Source organism: Nesoenas mayeri, assembly GCF_963082525.1.
Source record: "Nesoenas mayeri genome assembly, chromosome: 30".
NCBI classification, from domain to species: Eukaryota; Metazoa; Chordata; class Aves; order Columbiformes; family Columbidae; genus Nesoenas; species Nesoenas mayeri.
This window is the reverse complement of record NC_137564.1, coordinates 2,284,012-2,304,750: the sequence shown is the minus strand read 5'-3', so window position 1 is coordinate 2,304,750 and position 20,739 is coordinate 2,284,012. Positions and strand designations below refer to the sequence as shown.

The following is a 20,739-nucleotide window of genomic DNA, read 5'->3' as shown; positions in this document are numbered from 1 at the left end:
TTCAACCAAATAAAACCCAAATGTCTTTTGGCCTCTTTTCCAAGGCCTCAGGGAAGGGGGAGATGGGGTCGAGGAGGCGAAAAAGGGGGCAGCAGGGGATCCTTTTGTCCCAGATGCTGGATGCTCACACATTTATCACTATGGAAACAAAAGCCCCCCCTCACGCCTGTTGTCTAGGAGATGGCAACAGCGCCTAGAGCTCGTCCCGGCATCCCCAGCAAGCAATGGGGGAAGGGACAGGGAGAGAAAGGACCCCATAGTGCCCCCCCCAAACCTCCTGCTAGACCCCTCTTCTGGGCTTTGTTTGCAGCCGGGGATCGGGTTTCTGTCAGGAACAATGATGGGCGATGGGGCGACCGTGTAAGGACACACTTGTCCCCAGTCCATTAACACCAATAGGACATTGATACTGGGGCAGGGGACAGACCCAGGTGGACTCACCAGTGGGGCGGCACAGGTCAGGGTGAGGCAGCTGCAGGCAGGTGCTGTCCCCCGTCCCAACAGTCACCGAGGCACTTGGGGCATCCCGAGCCGCCGACGGGGATGGCATCCAGCTGGTGGGTGCTGGAGGGGGCTGCGCATCGGGGGCCACTCACAGGACAGGCAGCTGTGCCAGGGGTCCGCAGTCAAGCTGGGGGGAGCAAGAGAGAAGGAAATCAGGAGCCAGGCATCCCTGCTGCACACAGACAGAATCAGAGAATCGTTTTGGTTGGAAAAGCCCCTCGATCATTGAGTCTAATCGTTAACCTAACGCTGGCACTAACCCATGTCCCTGAGAACCTCATCTCTGTGTCTGTTCAACCGCTCCAGGGATGGTGACTCCACCACTGCCCTGGGCAGCCTGTTCCAATGTCCAATAACCGTTTTGGGAAGAAATTGTTCCTAATTTCCAATATATAGAAAGATGCCTGGTGGCATCCCTTCCCTGGGGACTGGGACAACACGTGTGCTGTGGTAGCCTTTCAGCACCTGTTTGGGGGAGAGTCGCAGTACGTCATGCTGGGGACCATCAGCCAAAGTACTTGTCCTGCAGGTCACCCAGCCGCCTGGGGACATCCACCCCATGAGAGCTCCTCGCTTGGCCATCACACCCGTGAGCACCCAAGAGGAGCGATGGGCAGGGGAGGAAGACAAGGGTAGGCTGGATGTGTGCACAGACACTGCAACAGCCCAAAACCTGCCCAAGCATCACTTCCATGTGGCATCAGCAGCCTGCCCTGTACCCAGCACCAGGCACCCACCAGCTGCTGGATGTGACACCCCTCAGAGCATCTGGAGTCCCCAGCATGGCTTCCACCTCCCAGCCCCAGCCTGGCAATCCTGCAGAGGCAAAGCTGATTTATCAGCCAAAATCTGGACAGGGTTTTCGAGCACATCTCAGAGATTCAAAGTACTGGCCCGTGGATTTAATGCTTCTCAGCCACCACAATCCCATGGCCAGCGGCCACACTTTGAGTCTGTCCCCAAGTCACAGTGTCCCTGTGGCTGCACCAGTAACGTGGGGACCCCAGAGCCATCCAGCAAAGCTGGAGCCAGGAGGTGAAGGTGGATGCATTCAGAGGGAGAACAAGCCTGGCCCTTCCATCACCATCCAGGAATGGGGCTGAGGTTATGAGCAGAGGCTTTCGGATCCTTTCCTAGGGCAGAGCAGCAGCGTGGGATGGTTTGGTCCAGCAAAATCCACAGATGAACCAGAAGCAACCTCCAGATTCAAACCAGGGCTGGGCTCTGGACAATGAGGACCCTCCAACTTGCCTGCACAAGAGCGGCTGAACCTTCCCCCCAGCAAAAGGCTGGTGTGGGGATAAACCCCAACCAGGAGTTTCGCCAGATTAATTTGTAAATCGAGCAGGTTGCTGGAGCTGGGAGCTCCTCATCCATCCCACAGCTGCTCCGGTGCCAGCAGAGCAACTTGACTGCTTCAGCAAGGAAGAAAGCGAATTTTTTTTGATGGTTTGCCCGGCAGAGTGGGGAGAGCCGGTTCGGCAGCACAAGGTGCTCTGGTGGAGAAGCTGAAAACAGTTCCTCATCTCCAGGAGAAGCGGCCTCGCCTTACGGAGCCCGTGGAGACGTGGAACAACCGCTGAGGGCTGGGAGCAAGATCCAGCCGCATGCAAACGAGGAGGAAAATTCACATTTTTTAATAGCGAGGTGATTAACCATCAGAACAAACTCCCCAGGGGAGGAGAGGATTTGCCATCTCTTTACAGCTTCAAGTCCAGACTGGATGGCTTCTCGGGACGATGCTGGAGCACATCAGAGGGTTCAAAGCAGAGAGAGCCCAGCTGGGTGACCGGGATGGTCAGAAAAACCACTGCCGCTGTCTCTCCTGCCTTTGAGCCCATGAACCTCGAAAAACAAACTCTCTTTTACATTCAAACGCTCAAAAATAAATAAGCTCCAAGCCTGTCTAGTTGAGAAAGCTTTCTTATTTCAAACAGCTCCAGGGCAAATCCTGAAAGGGAGATCCTCTCCTCCCCCCCCGGCATGGCAGCACATCCCTCGGACAGGGCAGCACCCGGCTGTCACCCTGCTTGCTTCAGCACCTTGCAGGAGCCGGGCACAACGTTTGCTGGAGAAAAACACACTCGGAGCAAAGGGCAGAGGGAAAAACTGATGGTTGAGCAGCCCTGTCCCAGCCAAGAGGGCTGGGATCGAACCAGCTGCAAGCACCCATGCCAGAGCTCAGCCAGGTGAGACCATGGTCCCGAGGGAACGTTGGGAACAGCCATCAGCAACCAAACCACACTGGCTGTTTCCTGAGCGACTGTGCACCCGCAGCTCTGCACCACCAGGACAAGGATGGAACCGCAGTGTGCTTGCCTGCATTGTGCCACCATGCTGGTGCCCGTCATTTACACCACCGGTGCTTTTTTTCCAGCATCGTCGACTCTAGTGCAGTTAAATAAATACCAGCGTTAAGTCAGGACGCTCTAATGTGGTCAGGAGAAGGGTGCGAATGCAGCCCTTCGCACACTGGCGATAGCTGGCTTCCCGCTGCTGAGTCAAGCAGGAGCAGAAGGAAACATCAGCTCGGGCACATCTGGGCAGGTGTTTTCCTGCTTGACCCGACGAGCATCACAGCAACTTGGAAACCAAGTCACGGAGCTCGTCAGGAGAACCCTGGGATCCTGGAACATCACTCCACAACTGTTTGTCCTCCCAATAAGCCCAGGAGAGCTGGAAGCATGGCTCTGCCTGTGACAGAGATGAGGAAACTGAGGCACGACACAAACTGGAGTATATGGACAGGCAAGAAAGCTAACACAAGCCTTGGCCCTACCTCACACTGTAACTTTTGGGGTGTCCTCCCTTGCCATACCGACACCGGGGATGTTGACCCAGGGACCCCTGAGCAGCGATCCCCGCCGTGGGGACGCCATGTACTGCCGCGACGCTTCCGAAACCGATTCTTTCCCTGCCTGGGAACAGGAGGCACCTCCCGGCTCCGGCACACAGCTGAGCCGAGCCCAGTGCCCGGCACATTTGCTTGCTTGGCTACACAAACACGCCTTGTTGCCTCCACACAATAGGCACCTCTCCCCCGCCGGCCACCGCCTCGGTCCCCCGCTGGCCACTGGCCCCCAAGCCCTGTGCTGCCCAGCGTTGGGGGGGACGCAGCCGTATTTCCCATATGCACCAAATTCTGGAGAGCCAAGGCAGCTGCCAGCACTGGGTGCCCACAGGTGAATGGCAAAGTACAGAAGGTGGGTGCCCGGTGGGTATCCCTGCTTGGAGTGGGGGGACACAGTCTGCCCAAGGAGGAGCTGGTTGGGAGTCAGTGCGAGGGGGGCCCCAGCCCCCCATCACCCCAGCCCCGGGAGATGCCTCCACCAGGGGGAATCCACAAACTTCCGACTTTTTGGTCCATTGGCACAACTAGGCGCTTCAGGGGGATGCGGGAGAGGCCCATGGGAAGCCCAAGTGGCTTAATCCACCTTCCCCATGGGGTCCCATTCTGCTTTCAAATTGCTCAGCGTCAGCTTGGATGCAGAAGGTTTAATATCCCTTCCAAACTGCCAGCTTTAATTACAATCACTTGGGATTGTTACAATATCCACAGGAACGTCCAGTCCCTCCAGCACCCAGTCCTCACCAAGTCTCCTCCAGCAGGGAAGTCCCACTGTGTGACTAGGGGACAAAGCCCGACCTGTCACCCAGCATTTCAATCCCGCTGCGTCTGGGAGGGACGGAGGTTGCAGCCACATCAGGCGGCAGGGATGCGCTAGCTGCACAGGTAAAAATCACTGTACCAAGACCTCGAAACAGAGGAAGAAAAAAAAATGTACAAAAAAAGAGAAGGATTTGCATGAGAACGGGGCTGGATGCAAAGAGAAAGCTATTTGCATTGCAAAATGTGCCGGCACCAAGGGATCCTAACTCCAGTCCTACAGCCAGCTGCTCTCCCAGGCACCCACTGGCTCCTTCTGGCCCACCCCAGGGCTCAGAGGGGCTCAGTCCTCACCCCGTGTCCTCACGGCCCCTGTCCCCCTCAGCCTGAGCTCGCTGGAAGTGCCCAGGGATCCCCGGGAAGATGAGCGGCAGCTTGGCCCTCGTGATTTCTGGTGCCAGATCCAGGCAGCGGTGGGATGGCACTGTGACATCCAGCACACCACCAGTGGCACCTCTGCGTGGGATGACGGCACGAAGTGACAAACCTATGGTCACGCTGGGGCAGAGGAGGATCCAAACGCTGGTGTTCTGGGCTGCTTCTCAGGTGGTCACAAGCATCACGAGCTGAGAAGGCGCAGGGGTCTGCACTCGCAGCTTGGGCCATTACTTGGATTTCAGTGCGTTCCCCAAGAGCATCTCCAAGGCACTGCAGTGACACCTCAAAAGGCCAGTTCCTACCCCAAAGGGACACTTGCAGTGTAAACGACTGTGCTTGTAGATCGATTATAACTCTGCTCTGTCAGCTGTGGATTTAACCCTCCTAAATCGTGCCAGGCTGCAGCAGGCAGACAGCATTATCCACCTCTCGGAGCCTGGAAAAGCAGCGCAGAGCTGGGATCTGTCCGTGGAGAGACATGGAGCGGGGTGACTGCATTCACACGTCAACTGCGATGCTTGAGCTGAAGCTGAGCTCAGCCCGAGGTGCCAAACACCTTTGGAGGGCACCAGGGAACAAAAATCCCTTCACGCAGCGTCCAGCTTTGGTGGCTGGTCCCATGGGGACTCCAGTGTCACCCCGGCACCCCTGTGCCACGATGGCCTTGAGTTTGAGTACTCGCTGCTTCATTGCTGGCACTCGCCCAGGGGCAGCTGGGGACAGGCAGCGAAGCCCCGCCGTTTTCTCGAAGGCCTCCTCCCAAGCATCCCAGCCAGACAATGAAGCCATAAAGCATCTGCTGGCCACGCCAGGTTTCAAAAGACAGGACCAAAAATCTAAAATTAGCTCAGACCAAAGGACCTGGGGTTGATTCAGTCCTGCCTGATGCCAGGGTGAGGGGCTCCCTGCCTTTCCCTGAGCCCCCTCCAGCCCCATTGTCTGTGAGCTGATGAGAACAAGAAACCACATTTGATCATTCAAAGGGCTGAAGGGAGCCCAGAAGGAGCATGGGGACAGGCAGCTGGTATCCCCAGCGCGGTGCTCATCCTTGGGGTCATGTCTCCAGAACGAGGGCTGCCCACGGGACCTGGTGACCTGCATCCCTAAACCAAACAAGCTGACGGCCACTCCATGGTCCAACAGCCAGGTGAGGAGCCACCGCCAGCTCCAATGTAGTCGTGTGCTAATTAAATCAGCCAGTCTCATCCTGAGCTTCCCCGCCCCAGCACAAAGGCAGTGTAAATACACGGGGAGAAACCCAGCTGTTCGGAGCTCGCATCTGACTCAGGCTGCCTCGGAGCCCAGCTTGGTCCCAACACAATCCCGAATTGCTGTGATTAAGCAACAGCAATCCCCAGAGGCTCCATGAAGATAATATTTAATTTTTTTTTTTTTTTTTAAACCTCTGCCTCGGTTATTATACCACGGCCTGCAGGGGGAACAGACTCTACGCCCTCTCCCAAGGAAATAAAGCCTCTCACCCCAGACAGAGCAGCAGGGCCGATGTCTGAGCTCGTGCTCGGTGTAGAATGGAGGGAACTCCCTGCCGGCTCAGGGCGCTCTGCCAGGCCAGGACCAAGATAAACCGGATCAGAATCCGGCCGAGTCTCTCCCAGAAGCAGGTGAGTGTGCTGGCAGGGCCAGACCCTGCCCTGCAGGTCCTGCAGATCCGGCAGGAGCATCACGTCCCCGTCCCCACCAGCAGCGCCCCAGCCCCAGCACAGGGCAGGTACTGGGATGGCCACCCCATAAGCGCCCACCCTTACCCAGGGAGAGGCTGGCCGCTGCTGCGGTCACTCTCTTGCTCGCAGGGGTTGCAGGCAGGGAGAAAACCCGGTGCCTGGCACAAAGGGCTCGAAGGCCAAGGGCTGGTTGGCCGCAGCAGAGCAGCTTGACCAGTAAACTCCAGTATAAGCATGCCCGCTGCAGAATGAAAAAGCCACGGGCACTGGTGCAACCGGGGGAGACCCGGCCCAGCTGCATCGCCCCCCGGGGAGGCTCCCCAGAGCCAGCGGAGCCCTGCGAGAAGGGAGCAACCAGCACGCTGGGAGCGGGGCCCATGCCCGGGCGCGTCCTCAGCACCCCCCGCCCAGGGACCCCAGCACCGCAACCGCCCCCACCCACCCCGGGACCCTCTCGTACCACGCAGCGGGGCATACCCGGCAGTGGGGCTCGCCGAACAACCGCTCCCCGCCTGGCTGGCGGCCCAGGAAAATCCCCGGCTTCCCAGGCCCCTCCTGCGGGGACGCGCCGAGCCCGGTCCCGCTCCCCCCCGCGCTGCTGCGGAGCCGCCCCGCTCCCCCCGCATCCCCCCTGCTTCTTGCCCCCGCACTCACCATCGCCGCCGCACCTTTGTGCGCGTCAACGCCCCCCCCCCGCACCAAAATCCTGGGGCTGCTGCTGCGGCGGCGAAGGAGGAGAAGGAAGAGGCGGAGGAAACCCCGAATCCCAGCGGAGCAGCTCCCCCCCACCCCAGCCCCGCCGCTCCGCCGCGCCCCGGGCCGGCAGCCCTCGCCCGCCCCGTCGCTGTTCCCGGCCGCTCCCCCCGCGCCCGCCCATTGTCTCCGCTCCGCGCTCCCGGCGCCCCTCCGGGGCCATTGTCTGGCGAGAGGCGGGGGGGAAACCCGGCGACCCTCGGCTTCCCCCCCACCCCCGTACCTGCAGGACCCCCGCCCCGAGGATCCCACCCGCTCTCCCGGTTCTCAACACGGAGCCGGGGCTTTTGGAGTAAGGAGAGTGAGGATAGTGGGGTGGGGGGCCGCCCTGGAGGGGGTCCCTGCTGCTGGGGGTGTGGGCATGGTGGGGTTCAGGGTTCTGCCCTGCTGGAGCCTCCCCCGGCTTCGGCAATCGGTGGGGTCACATGGGACCCCCAAGAGGGTCACCGTACCCCCAGGCGCCCCTCTGCACTCAGGCATGAGCTGCTTCGGGGGCAGGAGCCTTCGCCCTGGCAGAGGTGCCCCCAGAGAGGTAACAGCCCATGGGGGTTGTGCTCCTGCTCCCACCTTTGTGCCAGGCCCGGGTGTTTTGGGGTGAGGGTAATGATGTGAACATGCAGTTCCTCTTGGCCCTGGAACCCCCTCACCCATGAAACCCGGGGCCATCGCCCGGGTCTGGCTCTGTTCCTCAGTGCGCCCAGGTGGAGGATGTCTGTCAGCCCCAACGGCTGGGGTCTCCTGGCTCAGCCCAGAAACGGGTCACAGCACACGGGACCTTCCCAGTGCCAGAGGGTCAGCCCCGAACCTCTACTTCAGTGGGGCTCCTGCTGCACCAGGCTGGGTGGGAGCACCTGGGAGACCCCCACCCGCTCTCCCAGCTTCCCAAGGACAAGGGATGCACACGGAGCAAAGAGGGGTGAGGGAGCACAGGGGCCAGCAGCTCAGCACACACACCTGCAGACCTTCCATTCGCAGGGAGGGAGCCAGAGGGGCTGGCCAGCATGGACCGAGGGGTGGGTGTCCGTTGTGGGAGCCTCAGGGCCCAGGACCATCCCCTCACCCAGCAGGGCCCGCGGGAAGGAGCCCGTGTACTCACAGGCTACCTCACAGGCTGAGGGGAGAGTGGGGGGACACCCACGCAAAACCAGATCCCTCCATTTTGGGGCGCAAAGCCCACGCGTGGGACACCCCGCGGAGGGGGTCGCGGCGTTGCCTGTAAGAGCCAGGCTGAGCCGCCGGGCGCTTTATATCAACGAGCAAGGCTGGGAATGGGCCGGGCCCACCCCCCCGCGCTGCCCAATGGCGTGCGGCGCTCTCCTCCCGGAGCACGCCATAGGCCGGATTTAAATAGCTTGTTTCCCTTAATGGGGAGCAGGCGTTGGGGTGGGAGGGAGCTAGGTTAACATTAACACTAGGCTTAGCCAGGTCAGGCTGGAGGGTCTTTTTGCCTGAGCCCTGACACAGTTCAGCCCGTGTTATTTGGGTCCCTCCGGGTCACCTCCTCACCATCGTGTGCCCCACGGGCAGAGGTGCTACCTGACAGTGGTGTCTGGCAATGCCCCCTCCACAGCACCCAGAAATGCAAAATCCAGGCTCAGGTCAGTGAGAGCTGAAAAAGGTGGCTAGAGCTGTTAGCTGGAGGATGGAGCTTGGGACACCCTGGGAGGGGACTCCCAAGTCTGGCCAGCTTGTCCATTCCCTTCTATCGAGCGTCTCAGCTCTCATGTAGGAGCTTGTTTAGGCACTATAGTTGTGGCTTCAGACCTGGGCATCCCATGCAGCTCAGCTAGTGACACTTATTCCGCTATCTCTCAGCAGTTGTCAGCGGGCCCAGCTCCAGCCCCTTCCCTGGGGCAACTTGAGCAGCCTCAGAGCTGATTAGAATCAGAGAATAATTTTGGTTGGAAGAGACCTCCAAGATCATTGAGTCCAGCCATTAACCCAACACTGTCACTAAACCATGTCCCTAAGAACCTCATCTATTTGTCTTTAAAACACCTCCAGGGATGGTGACTCAATCCCTGCCCTGGGCAGCCTGGTTCGCTGCCTCACAGCTCTTTCCAGGAAGAAATTTTTCCTGATATCCAATCTGAACCTTCCCTGGCACCAACTTGAGGCTGTTTCCTCTCATTCCTCAGGTCCCCCTCTGCCTCCACCTACGACATGGCAAGGAGACATGATGCTACGCCCTGCATCGGCCACAGAGACTGGATGGAGGTGGATCCCAGCCTGTGCTGGTCCCCTGATGCCCGGTACAGAGCTGGGGGTGTCACTGTCACCCCTTTTCACCTGGGTCAGTGGCTTGTGTGAGTCACTGGAGCAGCCTGGAGGTGTAACCCTGGGGATGCAGGAGCTGTGGCCAGGTTTGGGACCCTGTGACCCAGCAGGGATTGGGGATCACTGCGCGGTGCTGACCCCCCTGCACCCAGCTGCCCCGGCTGTCCTCTCGCTCTGGCTCTGGGAGTGATTAATGGGCCCTTGGAGCTCATTCCTGGCCAGCGGGGGTTGCTGGAGCTTCCTTGCCGTCTGGGAAGGGCCGCATTGTTCCAGCTTGTGGTTTACAGGGATGGTCCCTTGTCTCCACAGCCTGTTTTCAGGCCAGAAGAGCCAGCCCAGCTCTGCAAAGTGCCCTGTGCTGTGTGGAGCACCTGGGATAGCACTGCACGGGGGCCTGGGTGCTCTCTATCCATCTCCTGGGGATGAAGGAGTCCCCAGAACCAGCTCTGTTTTGCCTTGTTCTTGGAAACGACCTTCTGCAGAGGAGGAAAGACCCAGAGCCCTCATAATGTCCTCGTGGGGGCAGTTGCATCCCCTCTCTTTGCCCAGAGCCACCCACCACCCCACAGACTACCAACCAGACCCCAGGCAGGTCTGACACCCATCAGTCCCAAGGTGTCGTGGCTGGGCCTCCTGCTCCGCAGGAGGGAGGCAGAGGCTCCAGGCAGATAATTCTGGAGATTAGGAGGTCCTGTGAAGTAGCATGCAGGTTTGTTACACTTTCCCTCACCCAGGCAGTATCAGCAGCATCTGACCCGTCCCTGGAGAGGTTTGTGTGACCTGTCCACAAGCCCCAGGGCAGGATCACACCAGATCCCCACCAAGTGCCACAGGCTATGGACCCTGCCTGGGAGGACACGTGGGTCCCAAACTGCACCCACTGCCCGACTGCACGCCCTCACCCCTCCAGTCTGTCCAGACAGGCTCTTTATCTCTGGTACGCCATCACTGGCGCGAGGCATCATTAGTTCCTGCTCCATATCTTGTAAGAAGGGAACAGATACTCGATTTACCTCCTGCAACTGTCGGCCCTTTTTGGTCAGGGCATGTCTCTCTCAGCCACCCTTCTCCGATCAACATTGCAGCCTCAGGGGACCCTTGTGCTCTAAAGCAAGCACAAAATAAGCATTTAAAATGATGGGTCATTGAAGATGCTTTTGGGAAGGTCCCACACATGGGCATACAGGAGCCGTTCTCCTTTGTCCCTTGTGCCGGTCCCGGTCCCAGCCCTGCCCGAGAGCTGCAGCAGGGTTATGGTTCACAGGGGGCAGGGATGCTCCAGGGCCTGGCTGCCAGGGACAGGGGTCCCCAGCTTGGGGGTGACGTGGGTCTGGTGCGAGCATGCAGGGACCCAGCAGATGGCACTGCCTCCTCACACAGAAGAGCTGGGGACACAGCTGCTGCCCACGGTGACATCCCTCAAGGGACCAGGGCACAGGCAGGCGGCCTGGCCCTGGGGCAGAGGGCTGAGACAAGTGGGGGTCCTTCCCCCTTCCCTAACCCAGGGCATCATATCCTGACCCAGCTACTTCTTTTTGGAGGAGGAAGGGACACAGAACAGGGCCCGCAGCCATCCCCACCTCATTGTCCCTGGGGCAGGGACACAGAAGTGCCACTGGGCAGAAGCAGCCAAGCAGTTTCATGCATCTCTGTTTTTCTGCTCTTTCAGGACAATTTTCCATGGGTATTTTTCAAATGAAAAACCACTGTGAAAAATTCCTCTTGCATACACCTACCTGTGCACCAGGACCAGCATCCTCCAGAGGCTGGGGAAGGGATGGAGAGATGGAGGTATGCATGGGGAATCATAGAATCATTGAATCATTTCGGTTGGAAAAGCCCCTCAAGATCCCTGAGTCCAACCATAACCCACCCCTGGCACTGACCCCTGTCCCTGAGAACCATCCGCTCCAGGGATGGTGACTCCACCAATGCCCTGGGCATCCTGTTCCAATGCCCAACAGCCCTTTGGGGAAGAAATTGTTCCCAATATCCAATCTGAACCTTCTCTGCCACAACTTGAGGCCGTTTCCTCTCATCCTAAGGGAAGGAGAGCTAGAGAGAAGGAAATAGTTGTGGCAACAGGGAAAGAGCTGGGAAGCATCTGGGAAAATGCCCAGGAAGATAGAGGATGAGCCGAGCTGCCCGTTACCCTGCCTGTTACCCTGCCTGTCCACATACACAAAGAACAGGCAAGGGACCCAATCTGCTGGAGATGACAGCGAGGCCAGAACCAGCATCTAAATTAGCATGAAGTGTTTCCATTGTGCACAGCACAATGAGGACCATATGTCAGGGCTGGGGCTGGCAGCCGGGAACAACAGGCCCCGCTGAGGTTTGGGAACTTGTGCAGCCCAAACCCTATTACCATCTCCTGGAGCACCGGCGGCCAGGGGTGGGATGGAGACAGCCAGCACAGGGGGGTGGGGAGCAGAGCTGGGTTTGGATGCAGGTGGCGAGGACATGATGCATCCCGAGGGGTGAACACCAGGGAGAAATCCCTGAGATGGGACAAAAAGGCAGCGCCCAGGTCCGCTCCCGCACCTCATCAGCCATGATTGCTCCTTCAGCGCAATGCTGCAGAGTCTCCCTGCTCCCTCCCCCACATTTATTATTTCCCCTTTGACACATCTCTGCTGAGCCGAGCTGCAGCCGAGGCCAATTGATTATATGAAGAAATTTGGAGCAAATCGGCGAACAGCTGCAACCTGCCCCCGGGGATGCGCAGGATCGGCATAGACAAAGGAGAAGAGCTCCAAACTTGCTTCCCCGCTTAGGTTGAGGTGGGCTGAAGATGCAGGGAGAGGGCTGGGGGTTCGCAGGGGCAACTGGGAAAGGGAGAGGGCTGGGGGAGGGTGTGGAAGGGACTGTGGGGGCTCTGCCAGGGGTACGGTCAAGCAACGGGTGACTTCGTAGCCAAGGCCACACCGATTTCCCAGAGAAATGAAGGAGAGAGGGATTATTGGGCATGTTTGGAGATGCTGATACCTGGACCAGATGTCCTCATCTCTCTGCTGTCACCAGCAGGACTGGGACGTTCAGGGTTTGCTTGTCCCAGTGTAACCAAGCTGGGCTCAGATGGTGACTGCAGACCCAGGGAAAGGTCAAGCCACCATGTACCGTGAGCCTGAGCCTGGACAGTGCTGGTATGACTCTATGAGAGCCCAGAGGACACGTCCTGGTCCCCTGGCCAGACTGGAGGGTAGTGCTCTCACTCCCACCAACCCCGCTCACTGGCACAGCTGCAGCCATCGACTCCTGCATGGGGAATCTGCTGCCACCACTGAACGGCGCAAGGAAGACACAGTTAGAAATAAGATTAAAAGAAAAGAAAAAAGAGAAGCTGGGCAGTCCAAGTTCAAGATCTCCCTTTTGCTGGCAGTTTAATCAATTTCCCCCTTCCCAACTTCCTTGTTAACTCACAAATAATAAATCCTTGCACAGTCTGAACAGTCAAGACGAACACACACTGGGGCACACCGCATACAAGGGTGGGCTAATTAGATGGTTTTTCACCATGGTCATTATTTTTTTGTTTGTTTGCTTATTTTCTAGTTTTCCTTTCCAAAAAGTGCACAACACAGCAAAATAAATAATAACATTTATCAATAAATTAATTCAATAAATATCCTTGTGGCACAGAGACGTGGCTGGTGGGTGGAGGGGAAGGATGGGCTGACCTGCTCTGTCTTCCTGCCCCACTGAGCAGTGCGGTGGCGGGAGCCAGCCGCGGGGACGGCTGCTCCGGCCCTCGGGGATCCCATATTCACTGTCGAGTCCTTGCGAGACAGAGGTAGTGATCGTTCTCCCCACGTTCATGGGGAGGGGGAAACTGAGGTACGGAGCGAGGCATTGCTGGGAGCTGGGCAGAGACAGGGGTGGGATGGAGCCGGGAGGTCTACGAGGTGCCAGGAAGCCCAGCTGGGGTTTGTGGGGCTCGGACACTCGGTGTGGGTGGCAGCAAACACCTCGGGAGGGCAAAAAGCAGCAGGTGGGACCCCAGAGGACTCCCTGTTCGCACTCTGGGGGTTTGCTGGCGTTCACACAACATGGCACTGACCCTCTCACCACAAGTATTTCACCTCCAGCACATCCAAATCCATCTCCCCCAGCACCCACCATGTGTCCCACGCCAGTGCCTGTCTTATGGCGAGGCTCAGTGCCATGGGCCAGGCTGGGCCTTTGCTCCCAGCCCAAAACATTGCAGTTCCTGCACGGTCCTGGTCCCCCATCCGTGTTCTGCTTGTGCTCTTGCCACTGCCAGTGCAAAATTAAGTCTTAAACCAAACAAACACCCAAAAAACAAGGCAAAACGTTCATTCTTGCAATGAGCTTCCCCCAGCCTCAGCGTGCCCTTGCTGGAGAAGAGGCTGCTCGGCTCTGTCTTCCCTTTCCCAAAGTGCTGATCCATGTTTGGGGGGGGGTTGGGGAGAGCCCCGCCTGCTGGACGCTGGGCAAAGGGCCGGGCTGGGGGCCATATCCTCTTCCTCCCTCTCCAACACTCTGCCCTGCGAGTCACAGGTAAAGTGCAGTTTACCCCAGCAGAGCATGTGCTGCAAAAGGTCACGCTGCACCAGTGCCTTACCGGTGTAAACAGGGGGGACCCCTTTGCGCGTGAGTCCCGGCAGCGCCGGCTGCGCTGTCGGGGAGGGACAGGGTGCTGGGGGAGCTGAGCACCGTGTTCCCCTGCACTTCCCCCCCACACTTGTGACCCCCACTCAGGCATTTTTCACCAGGAGCACAGAACTGGGGAAGAGTGGGGAGGGATGAAGTGCTGCACTGGGAGCTCTGGTGCCCCGGGGTTGTGGCTTCACACTCACTGTGCAAAGGAGTGTCAGGCAGTGAAGGTTGGGACGCGTGGGGCAGGGAAGCAGCATGCTGAAGTTTGGGGAGCCCAGACCGCACAACCGAGCGGCGTGGTGAGACCCCGGGTGCTGCTCCGGCTCGGAGCCAGCACAGCGGCAGGGACTTCGCTGGCAGCACAGCGAGTGAGTGCACCTCTCTGGGAACCTGCCACTGCCGTCCATGGGAAGCATGGCCAGGTCCTGCCAGGTCTGCACGCCGCTCTGTGCTTCCTTTTGGGGTGTGAAAAGCCAGAGCGAACACCAAGCAGCTGCTCTGTGCCCAGGGATGCTCCTGGGCTGTGTTCCCTCTGCAGAGAGGACGGTCCTGATGTCAGCGTTTAAGTTCCCAGCATGATGCCAGGGGCAGAGCAGCAGCAGCAAACAGACAAAATGCCCAGACTGGCCATGCTGATGGGGTGGCTGGTGGGAGAAAGCACAGACAGACAGGACCACGGGGCTGCCTGGCACTGTTGTGTTTCACAGGTCCATTTTTTTCTGGCTCGTATGAAAGAAGTGACAGACAGACAGACTTGGGCTCGGGGAGTGGACACGGTGGACAGACTGATGGATGTGGGCTCAGGATCCCGTAGGCAGTATCAGTGGCATGCGCAGCAGAAGGACAGACAGAAGCTGGGAACACAACACAGCCAACACAATCTTCAGGTGGCTGATACAGCAGGACAGACAGACGGCTGATGGACCAAACATCCAGCCTGACTCAGGCAGAATGGACAGACAGACGGACGTGGGCTTGCTGGCGGGGAAATACAGCACTTAGAGAGTAGAGCAGACAGTTGGGAACTTGGTGCATTTGAGCAGATGAATGAACACAGACACAGAAGTTCAGATGCCTAACATGTGGTTTAGGTCATAGATGGACAGACGGACTTGAGCCCTTGGCTCAAATGCCCTGTTCAGGTGGCAGGCAGACAGACAGAAAGACATAGGCTGGGCGTCTCAGACGTCCAGCACGTGGTTCAGGTAGGAGATGTAGCAGATGGCCAGGCGGAGGATCTCAATCTTGGAGAGCTTCTTGTCTGGCGGCAGGGTGGGCAGTAGCTTGCGCAGCTCAGCGAAGGCCATGTTGAAGGCCTCAACACGGATGCGCTCCCGCGTGGCGTGGGCTGTCCGGTATTTGGCCGTGGCACGGCGCCGACGTCGACGTTCCTCCCGACTCAGGTGCTGCAGGTCTTTCTTCACAGCATCACCTGGCTCAGCTGCCCGGGACTGAGAGCACAAGCCAATGCCACTGGTGTCCCCCGTGCTGCCCGTTCGGCCGCAGTCGCTGAAGACGGACTCGGACTCGGAGTGCGTCGGGGGCAGGTCGATCTCTGTCTGGTCCGAATTGAGCATCATCTTCGCGGAAGAAGGCTGGACAGAGGGACAGATGCTTCAGAGATGTGGTATGTCAGGAGGACAGACTGACCCAGGCACGACGTCAGAGCAAGAGAAGGTTTCAGGCTCAGAGCAAGCCCCTGGTTACTCTCCTCCTCTTCCTCCTCATCACACACACTCTCTGCAAGGGAATTTCAAAATTTTCCCTGGAGAACTTGTAGGGTGGGTGGCAACTTTCACAATAAATAACGTAAGAAAGATGGCAGGATGCATAAAATAAATAAACAAATAAATAGATATCCTCTGCATGTATAGGCGCAGAGACCACAGGCTCTTCTGTGCAGCCAGTTTCGGAGCTGTCAGGTGTCAGAGCTGAACTCCTCCCGTGAGCTCTAGAAAACAGAAGCACAGGGGCTCTCAGTATTGCCCGGCTCTTGGCAGACACAAGAGTCAGAGCTAGAGAGCACGAGGGCTCTTTGCTCCACCTGCCCTGTGGTATCGGCTTCCGCCAGAGCAGGGGACAGCCCGCTGGGCTGGGACAGGGCTCCGGGTCCCCAGTTGAGGGCGATGGAGCTGGTGGGATGGCTCTGGAAGAAGGTGGAAGCCATTTCTCCTGGCTCTCCAGAGAGATGACAGGTGGTGGATGAGCGAAGGGGAAAAACAGACTGCGGAGGCGAGAGGAAGGGGGGAGCTTATTGTATAGTAAATGAGCCCGTATGTCATGGATCCTGGCACCCCCGACATATGGAACCCAACACAGCTGCTTTGCTTGATGTGACCAAATAGATGCTGGCTCCTTGCTCCCTCCGGGATGCTGTGCTGCCAGCTGGGAAATCTGCCTCTCCTCTCCCTTCTTCTCCCCCTGCCGCCTTCCCAGCACAGCTCTGGCACACGGCGGGGAGGCCAGGCCCACGGGGGCTCCCAGGCTGGCACAGTTGCCTCCGGCATACCGGGAGCAGGTCTGGGAAAGGCAGATGTGCCACAGGTGCATCTTTTCCCCCCAGCAAGCAGGGGAAGGGCTGGGGTGGAGCAGAGGAAAGGGAACAAACTTCATATGGGGAAATGCTGCTGCTGGAAGCAACGGCAGCCTGGGAAGGCGGCCAGGCAGAGATGTACAACATATTACCTCTCCCAGGCCTGACAAGCTTGTAATGAGCCATACAACTGAGAAATGGAAACTCAACAAATATGGACAGGCAGTGACTGGGGAGAAATAGTCCACAGCCTGCTTTAAAATACCAGTGGGGAGCAGAGCCCTTGATGTGCGTTTGCAGAAGCACTGCCCAAGGAACACAAGGAACCTCATAAGCGTGTATAGAATCACAGAATCATAGAATCACAGAATAGTTTGGTTTGGAAGGGACCTTCAAAGCTCACTGAGTCCAACCTCTCTGCAATGAGGAAGGACATCTTCAACTAGATCATATATAGAAATGTCTGCACAGCCCCTCTGAGTACCCCACCACAACATACGTGGCTGTTTCTCTGCGTGCTTACACACGTGTACACATATACACACAGACATGTTTCCCAGCGCATTTATGTAAGTGTTCCCAGTCAAAGTCTCCTCTGCAAGAATCCGACATCCATTTATGCACAATAATTTACAGCCACACTCATAAATCTACCCAAAGTTGGGCATCTCTGTGTGCACACACACACACATACACACTCATTATTGCACCGTGATATTCAGATTTCACTAAAAAAATAACCTGGACAACTGTGCTCTAACACGAAACCTTTCAGCTGTGTGTGAGACTACCAGTAAACCATCCATATCCCAAACTTGTGCAGCCCTTAGCCCAGAGGTGACAAAGGGCTGATGGAAACGTGGCTTTTGGGATCCGCAGAGACGCCATCTCAAGGCTTTGAGCTTGCAATGAACTGCAGTGCCCTTGGAGCAGGACTGAGTTTGGTTTTGTGTTTCACTTGCTCTCCCTGTGATCAGCTTCAGAGACAAACCAGCCGGGAACCAAGAACCGCGACAAAGTTATTGAATCAGCCACGTCTGCTGTAGCCACCCGCCACAGCGGTGACTCCTGTACCTTTTTAACCTTCTCCATTGTCCCCCTGCTTTAATTTCTTTTCTCTCTCTGCTCTTGTCTCCTTCCCACAGACCCAGGACCTCCTTTCTGGCACTCAGTGGTGAAGGGATCATCCCTGCCCTGCCCTCGTGAACACCACCCAAAGCAAACCTGGAGCTGGCCAGCAAGCTGGGGCAGCCCTTGGTGGCCAGATCAAGGCTTGCGGTCACGGCCATGTTTCCCTGTGTGCTGGCACTGCCGCCCCGCTCCCAGTATCCTTCCCTGGGGCATCGCTTCGGCAGCAGGGCCAGGAGAAGGAGGGAAGGTCAGCCCTGGGGCCAGACACATGCCAAGGCAGCTCTGCACTTTCAGCCCCAGGGTTGTGGCAAGGAGTTGGTGCGTGGACATCCCAGGATCACGCTCACATGTGCAGCTTCTCTTTAAGTACTCTCCCCCTGCTTCTTGGGGATGGGGAACTGTATTTGATCTCTTGCACTCTCTTCACCGCTCTTATGTCTCCCTCTTATCCCGGTGCTGCTGCTCTGAAAACCACAGGCCTGATCTACTCTTGCTCTGCAAATGCAGGCTCTGTCTCGTCCACCCGGGGCCGCACTGCAGGTGCCGTCCACATGCAGGTGAGCCACCCCAGCAAGAAACTGCTGAGCAGCTCTGCTGCCTCCTGGCCTCATCACTTCAGCATAGGGCAGGGAAGGAGACAAACAGCCTCTTAGGACACCAGCACTGAGGCATGAGTGTGTCGCTCTCATCCTGGTGGAGAAGAGGCTGCAGAAGCTCCTTCTGCTTGGGCAGATGGGGATAGTGACCTGGCCCAGGAACAGCCCAGGAAGCACTCACCAGTCAGACATGGGCTGTGGGACACGTTGCTGTTGCTGTTTCAGTATCCTTGCGAGTGAATTCAAGGTGTATCAGACACGGGAGGCAGGAGCCCTGCACAGGGGTCTCTCTCTGTTCTCAGTCACAGAAGGATGTTGGCAGGAGACACCGGACCATTTGCATGAAGACAAGTTTCAGTACTGGACCCAAATAAACTCCTTCTCTCACTCTTCCTTTGCTCGGTTAGTCCAGTCCTCAAAAAGCTTTTCCTTCACCTGGGTGACTTGTGCTCTGAGGTGCTTTCACTCTCCTTCAGATGAACTGTAAACTGTCGTCTTACTAAATTAATCTACTGCAAGAACCTCCTTTAAACCTACACTTGCTCCAGTCCTGCCTTCAGCAAAACCTCAGTAATGCTTAAACCCCTGAGGGGAAGCAATGCTTCTCATCTCCTTGCCTGCCCTTTGCCTTGCACTCCAGACCGGCAGTGTGACAATTTTTGAGGACTCCCTGGCCATGCAGACTGTGGCTAGTGCCCAATTTAAGGCCATATGAATGGAGGTTCCTTTTCTTTTTCCTGATCAGAAATCCCCTATGCCACTGCCAAGCCCAAAGCAAAGGACACGCAGGCAGGTTTGTGTGTTCAACCTCGCACCGAGTACAAGCAGAAGGGTCAAGCCCCTTCCCAAGAGAGCCTGCAAGCTCTGCGCAGAGGGCTTCCATCCCACACAGACCACGCTGCTTATCTCGCTCTCCCTCTCCCCACCTGCCATGCTTCCATTTTTGAGCATCAAACCTCATAGAATCATCCAGGAGCACTGTCCACCCAGCCCCAGGACAGCCACCTTACCCCCAAGCTGATGACCATTCCCAGGCTCCAGCTTTTTTCTTCCAGCAGGATGAAGCTCAGGTAATCCAGGGAGGGAGGAATTGCTTGGCTCATCTGTCCATTGAGGAGGCAAAAAGTTTCTCTGGGTGTGCACGGTGTCCTGCTCCACAGGATGGACCTGGGGGGTCAGGGGGAGCCCTGGTGGCCTTGGAGCCCGGTCATGCTACTCCTTGAGCAGGAGTGGGAGTGGGCCACCCCGCACTGAGATGGACACCCCAAAGAGGCATGTGCCCCATGTGCTATATATACACCCCAGCCTTGCGCGACAGGTCCGACCCCGGCTGCCTCATTGGCCGCTCCAGTGCTCCCCCCCTCATAAATATTAAAGTCAAGCGAGGGGATGCCATTGGCTGTGCAGGAGGTTGGAGCCCCCGGGAGAGGAGGGAGGTGGAGGTTGGATGTGGTCCTGGAGGGTGGATGGAGGTGGTGGGCTGGGAGAGAGGGAGGGAGGAGGGTGGGGGTGCTCCGGGAGAAGGCGACATCTGTTCTCCATGCATATTTCATAAAGGAGAAATAGAGAGATGGGAGCAAACGTGGAAAGGGGAGGAGGAGAGACAGGCAGGCAGGCAAGTCTCTGTGCTGCGGTGGGATGAGGAGCAGGGTCTGCAGAAGATGTGGGACTGATGACACAGCCTTCCTGGTGGCTTCCACTGGTATGCAGCCCCTGCTGCCGTGGCACGGGCACGTGTGGGAGCCAGGCTGCGTGTCTGTGCTGCGCCAGCATGCGTGCATGTCCGTGGACACACAGCCGCATGCTGCATGGGTCTGCAGGTGCGTGTGTAGGGTGGGTGAGCACTGGTGGGTGCCCAGACCACAGACAGATTCCACCAGCAGCAGCAACTATCCTATAGGTCCTGCCTAGCAGCTGCTCTAAAATTCACCTGTAGTAAAGTTTGGTGAGGAGAGAAAGTAAGTGAAAGAAAGCGGTACCTAGAATACACAGGTATTACTTTGAAATGCTGATCCTCTATTTAACCACAAAACAATGATCTCTTTTGTGGGTTAGACTTTGCCTCTGCCTCTCACCCTTCTCCGTTTTCAAATTTTCCTGTTAAACTCTGTCTTGCAAAAATCTGCTCCAGTTTGTCCTCATTATCAGTAAATTCCTGCATCCCCATCCCGCTCATATGTATCTGTGTGTCCTCTTAGACCTCACTGTAGTTTCCTTGCTGGAGTCTCCTACCTTCATCCTCTCTCTCCCTCCTCTGAGTGCTGGAGGTTATGGCCCTCCCGTGCTCCCTCCCAGCCATGGAGGCTGTTTCCCCCTCCCCTGCACTGCAGGCAAAGCCCAGGTGATGGGCATCTGCACTTGGGTGGACTCCAGCCCATGGCATGGATCGGCAGATGGTCTTGGAGTTTGCAGGGCGAGCGGTGGAGGAGGCAGAGGGATCAGGTGGCAGCGAGGAGCCCACCTTGCCATTGCTATGGCACCGATTAGAAAACAATATTCACCTAATGAGCTCGTGGCAATAGCCACATCCGCCCTGAGACCAGTGCACACGATGCACAGCACGCCTAGGTAGGGCACTGGATGCAACGCGTTCTGCAC

General features: G+C 57.5%; 1 protein-coding gene across 1 annotated transcript; it reads right to left on the bottom strand.

The window, feature by feature from the left end:
- Positions 1 to 15,023: 15,023 nt before the first annotated feature.
- Positions 15,024 to 15,684, bottom strand: NHLH1 (nescient helix-loop-helix 1). Its single transcript, XM_080360923.1, has one exon. The coding sequence runs from the start codon at positions 15,459 to 15,461 to the stop codon at positions 15,063 to 15,065; it is 399 nt and encodes a 132-aa protein (XP_080217049.1). The 5' UTR covers positions 15,462 to 15,684; the 3' UTR covers positions 15,024 to 15,062.
- Between the last annotated feature and the right edge of the window lie 5,055 nt (positions 15,685 to 20,739).

Excerpts from the sequence above, each read along its gene's own strand:
- NHLH1 (XM_080360923.1), bottom strand. The coding sequence starts at position 15,461 with ATGATGCTCAATTCGGACCAGACAGAGATCGACCTGCCCCCGACGCAC.